This window comes from Podarcis vaucheri (genome assembly GCF_965113315.1).
Source record: "Podarcis vaucheri genome assembly, chromosome: 13".
Lineage (NCBI taxonomy): Eukaryota > Metazoa > Chordata > Lepidosauria > Squamata > Lacertidae > Podarcis > Podarcis vaucheri.
In genome coordinates this window covers 20,383,581-20,389,580 of record NC_138751.1, presented here as the reverse complement: position 1 = coordinate 20,389,580, position 6,000 = coordinate 20,383,581, and the positions used below count along the sequence as shown (strand labels likewise).

The 6,000-nt window shown below is 40.8% G+C and overlaps 1 protein-coding gene across 1 annotated transcript in view; it reads right to left on the bottom strand.

Moving 5' to 3' along the window:
- Positions 1-2,129: 2,129 nt before the first annotated feature.
- SYT5 (synaptotagmin 5) overlaps positions 2,130-6,000 on the bottom strand; it is a 30,812-nt gene continuing 26,941 nt past the window's right edge. Inside the window, exons 8-9 of the mRNA XM_082197065.1 lie at positions 5,244-5,377; positions 2,130-4,237 (exon numbers count right to left, since the gene is read on the bottom strand). Coding sequence (XP_082053191.1) covers positions 4,028-4,237; positions 5,244-5,377 — 344 coding nt within the window. The 3' untranslated portion in view covers positions 2,130-4,027. The remainder of the gene's footprint in view (positions 4,238-5,243; positions 5,378-6,000) is intronic.

Sequence of the window (6,000 nt, the reverse complement as noted above, 5' to 3'; positions counted from 1 at the left end):
TACCTCGAGTTGAGAGCTTTGCTTGAGTTACAAATGCCTCAGGTTACAAACACTTCAGGTTACAAACTCCGGTAACCTGGAAGAGTTACCAGTACCTTGAGTTGAGAGCCTTGCCCCAGGATGAGAACGGAAATTGTGTGCTGGCGGCACAGCGGCAGCAAGAGGCCCCATTAGCTAAAGCACACCTCTAGTTAAGAACAGTTTCAGGTTAAGAACGGACCTCCGGAATGAATTAGGTTTGTAACTAGAGGTACCACTGTATTTGGTTGTAAAAGGGTGCTTCTGGCCGACTTTTCAATATATTCATCTTGATCTGTTTGCAGGGAGATTACACAATGCTGGATATTTAATAAACATTCATTCTGATTGTTTGCGAAGGGGTTAGACAATGTTGCATCAAGTGTTGTCCTATAGTTCCCAGTGCATTTTCATGTCACTTTCCTTACTGCAATAAATCCAATCGTTTGGGGAATCAGTTTTGTTGCACAAGACATCCCAATCAACTATAATTGTAAAACCTGAATTTACCAGCATGTGACCAAATTCTACCCCAAAACGGTGACAGTCTGGAACTGTCTGGAATATTTTCTCTAATTTTAGAGGGAAGTCAGATTCAAATTTCACACGCAGCTCTGGGTGGTGGTGAGCCCTACATGATTTGCATTAACAGTAGAGCTAATCAAGTTTGTTTCTTTTGGAGTGCAGATGTTGTACAGTCAGATGAAAAGTAATGCGAACAATGGCTTGGAGAGTTACAAAGAGAAAGTAACTGGGGAGCTCCTAAATTCCCAAAGAATTGTGTGGACATTTTTTAGATAGCGGGCAAAGAGTTAGTAAGCTGGCCTCCTGTGCCCTTTTCCAGTCACTCTGGCAAAGGTCCAAATGGCTTGTATGCTTCTCTAGAATACCCTGTTACTCAGGAAATAAGTAATTTTGTGGACTATGGCCTGTAGACGTTTGTCACTGCTCAACAGGACAGTGGCTTTCTAAGGTGGCCCAGTATTGTTACAGTATAGATGATTATGCTCTTCTTCCTCCCCCTGACTGAACATGAAATTTGTACCAATCTACAATAGAAGGGAGACAACGGTGGATGACTGGGGAAGGGCCTTAGGTCTTTGGTGAGGCATCAGCTTGCATGCAGAAGATCCCAGGTACAGTTCCTGGCATCTCCACATAGATCTGGAAGAGACCGTGGTCTGGAATCCCAGAGAGCCACTGTCAATCAGTGGTAGCCCTCTAGATTTTGTGCACTACAACCCTCAACATGCCTGACCATTGCCATGCTGGCTGGGGCTGATGGGAGTTGTAGTCCAAAACATCTGGAAGGCACCACATTGGTTAGCTCTGATGTAGACAATACTGAACTAGATGGTCCAATGAATGATCTGACTTGGCATAAAGCAGTTCCTATCTTAATTGGACCTTCACAGCCAAGATGTGAGGACAACACCAGCAGGATATCTCTCTACCTCAGAGATCTTTCAGAACCTCACTTCCCCAAACAAGCAATAAGTGACTAAAATCCTTTCCCCTCCCATTTCCCTTTCTCCTGGTTGCTCTTATTTTAAAGCAGAGAGTTCAGAAACATAATACTGATTTGCTTCCCCATCTGAGGTACATTTACTTTGACTAATTAGAGTTAGTTCTTCTGTTGCCAAGGTCAAGAAGTTAAAGTCAGCCATTTTGCCTCAATTATATATTTTTTAAAAGCATAGAGGAACTACAGAACTATAATTCTATAGTTTTATAGTATATAGTCAGACAAATGTGCTGAGAAATCAAGAATGCTACAGCCTTTGTCTTTCTGCTGACATCATCAGCAAAAGTATGCTTATAGATGAGTCGAATAAAATGCTTGGTAACTTAGCCTAAAAATGTGTTCCTTTGAAAACTGGACCTCATCTACAAATTGTCATTGGAAACAGATTTAGAACTCTTTTTGCTATCTAAGCTCATTTGCTTGTGAGTTCAGTGGGCAGTTCAACACTGATGTTTACTTGTAGGCACAAAACCTTTGGTAAAAGGATTGTAACTGAGACCAGAAATGATGCTTTGTCAAATATTTGGGGTGGGGTGCGAGGGAAATAGAGCGTCCAAATATCAAGATCAAAAGTTCTTGTCGGATGTTTTTCCTTCTTTCTTTTTTAATTCTTAGGCTTCTTTCTTTTTTATTGTGGACTTACTTGGCCTTTGACAGATGTTTTGGCCTAAGTATTTCAGTATTGCCTTCCCTTCCTATTCTGGCTCCATGCAACATGAAAGCATTAAAAAGAAGACCAAAGCACAGAGTCATGCCCAGAATTCAGATTGCAGATTTGGACAAAAGTATTTCAATTCAGAATTTCAAGCCATTGGCTTGCTGGCAATCCCATTTTTAAAATAAAAGTAAAAATCCAGCTATTAATGTACCTGCTAAACAGTTACCCAGCATATGATTAGGTCTTAAACAATGGTTTGTAGAATTACAGAATATTTGCTATAAAACCAATTGATTTTGTATCATTGTCACAGCAAAGGTGTTGTAAACATGTTTCGATCCATGGGAAACCACTGTAAACCAGCTGTAAATCCTATAGATAAATGCTTTTTTTCTCATTTATAAAATGCATCAAACTGGTTGCTAACAAACAGTAAACCCGTTGCAGTTTTATAATAAACCAGTCTTAAGCTTGTAGCAAAAATGTAAACATGTTGTAACATAGCAAAATTATTTTAAGTTGGTTAGTAAATCACTAGTAAATCTGTAGTTAATCTGCTTTAAGTCTACATAAAGCCTATAGCAAATTTTCTCTAATACTCATATCAAACATTTCATAAATAAGTTGTAAAGCATGTGCTGTAAAACAGATACATGGTTCTGTCAAAACTGTTATAAAACTCCAAATTAAGTCAATATAAAGTAGAATAAGCTATATATGGACAGCTTAATACGTTGGCTGATGCTTAAATCTCTGTTAACATCAACATCCATAAAACTGTTGTAATTTGGGAAGGGGACACCCTATAGTAAATATATGCTAGTAAACACATCCACAGTAGTTCTCCAATGACAGCTAATTTTTATATGTCAGATAAGTATGTGAACATTTTGTAATAAAATAATTAGGATATACTACAATATGTTTTATACATGAAGCCCACACATAGCATATTTGCAACCTTACCCGATGAAGCTGTTTTAGGCAGTTTCAACTGCAAAGGAGGACCAAATTTGAAATATTTCATAACACAGTGGCCAGAAATGGAAAGCTATTTTAAGCATCTTGTAGAGCCACGGTCAAGTTGCATTTTCAAACTATGTTTGAAAAGATTTCCAGTGTTTTCACCTAAGATCTAGCTTCCTAAATCAGTATTATAATGGAGTGTCCAAAAGTTAATATTATCAGAGAACAGAGTTTGCCGCAACTCTTTTGTAAATCTATTGTAAACACATTTGTAGGCATTGTTTGCAATAGATTTATGTATGAGGTCTAGATTTTAAACATGGCACCAAAGTACAATACCCAAAATGTATATGAAATGGTGTCCTTTAAAGAAACCTGTAATGAACCTATAGTATACTCAGAGGTAAAAAAAGATAAACAGTAGGTTTATTTGAGGCTGGTTTCCCCAAAGATGGCATGGTTAATGTAAAGATCGCTTTGTCAAAAAGTCAGCCTGCCTGGCACATAAGGTTCAGCTTTCAAGTGAGAAACCAACCCAAAAATATAAACCTGTGCAAGTTGCGTTGTAAGCCTCATAGTAAACCTACAGTAAATCTCTAACCTGTCTTAAGCTGCTAGGTAATCTTCCTTCTTTTTTTTCACACAGTGGATAAAAAACAGAGGGGTGGTTTTTTTCGCTCTCTTGGAGATGTTTCTTTTTTTTCAACAGGAAATGGCTCTGAGAGAAGAGACAGGCTCACAGGCTCTCCCCCTCCCCACACACGTGCACATTTTCAGGGGTGCCTCAACCACACACTCCCATTCGCTCTGGACGGGAGAAGCAACTGTTGCCAGATCCTTCGGCCAACAAGGAAGGGGCATCAAGAGGTCTTTATGCCAACCGCCACATCCACCTCTTCCTCAGGCTGCAGGGTGTGCCACTGGGCAATGGGTCTCCGAGGATTGGCCAGCATGTCGGACCAATGGCGCAGCTCGGCCCCCGTGGCGTTGCAGCCCACAAAGATCTTCCCGATGGCTTCGTTTTTGCCCAGTTTGTCATAATCCAGGACCGTCAGAACAACCTGGACTTTCTGTGAAAGGGGAGAAAACAGGCACGATCAGCAGCAGAAGAGCAATAGGCGAGCTTAACCCTCTCCCTCCCCACCGTTTTCCACCTACAACTCTTCCCATTGTTTACTCTCTCACACAGCTTGGCTTCCAGGTGCATCTTTGCCAAATTGCTAGGGGAAAGCACTTGGTGAATGGAAGTGAACAGTTTGTTGGTGTATAGTGGCTGGTGGGTAAAGGATTAAGCATTCTCTGCTGAAAACTGCACCCTCTCCCCACCGCTTTGCCAAAACAATTGGGTCCTTATTATCAGAAGGAAACTTGGCAAGATTTAAGTATTTTTGACCTGGGGCGAGGTTGGGCCATCTAATTTTAATGAGGCTATGTCTTTCTACCTCCTTAAAGCCTGGAGCTTTTCAAAGGGTTGCAACTGAATTGGGGGGCGGTATCTAGAAAAGGCTGGTACATAACCCAGAACTAGCAGATTCTATCGTGATTTGAGGACTGGGTTTCTTTCTACTCACAGGAGCATATGAGGAACACCGTGATTATCAATTATTCTTTTAAGAATGAGATTGGCATAATTTGTAATAGCAAAGAAGTGTCCTGAATATGTCTAGGGTCTTTCCAAATGTTATCATTAATCCATCCAGAGCGGGGGGGGGGGGAGGATGTGCAAGCATTTTTACAGCCAGAAGGCTCAGAATGAAGAAGGATCCACAACAGCTCAGCACCCAGGCAATAATAATAGCAAGCCAGTTAGCTATCTGAACGTGCAGTGGATCAGTGACGAGAAACAGCAAACTAGTTTGCCCAATATGTCCTGACTTGGGCCCAAACAAATACACAAACTTAGATGCAAACTAACCAGACAGAAACCCCTATGCAGAATTCAGCACTTGTGCATAAGTGTAAAAAAGTGACTTTCTGGCAAGATTGCAAAAAATATTTGTCCACACATCTCTAGTTCAGAATTGGCTGCCTTTGGGTGAAATGGGGGTGGGGGTGGAGAGAAGGGTGGGGGGTTACCTGGATTTGTTCAAATGGCACCTCAAAACTGAACGACTCGTTGTAATAGGGATTCAGTGTGTTTTTCTTAATGGTTGTTTTCTTCTTCTTGATACGTTTCCCTCCTTGCATGAGATGGATTTTAACATAGGGGTCTGGGATAGGAGTAGAAAGATATTTCAGAATCACACAGGGGTTCCATTATGCAATGTATTGCGGAAGATCTATGTTCCCATTATCCCCACCGCTAATGAATTGTGATTTTGATGTCTGTTGAAGGGCCACAGCTAAGAGGTAGTAGAACATCTGTGCTTTGCATACAGAAGGTCCATGGTTCAATTCCAGGCATCTCCAGGTATGGCTGGGAGAGAGCCCTGTTTGAAATCCTAGAGGGCGGCTGCTGGTAATAAGAAGAAAAGCAACAGCCCATCTAGTCCAGCACTCTGTTCTCATAGGACTCAGCTATACAGCTGCAAATAAAACGTTTTAAGTGTGTTGTAAAGTGCAATATACAAATGTGACACTAGATGGCAACAGTGAGTTATAGGCAAATTCAATATATTTTTCAAAACGTTGAAAAAAAGCATTTTCACAGTATTTTTAATATGTGCCTAGATTCCATACTAAGTGGCCACCCAGATGCCCATGGGGTCATGATGATGATTATGCTTTTTATTATTTATATGCCACCCATCTGACTGGGTTGCCCCAGCCACTCTGGGTGGTTCCCAACAAAATATTAAAAACACAATAAAACATCCAACATTAAAAACTTCCC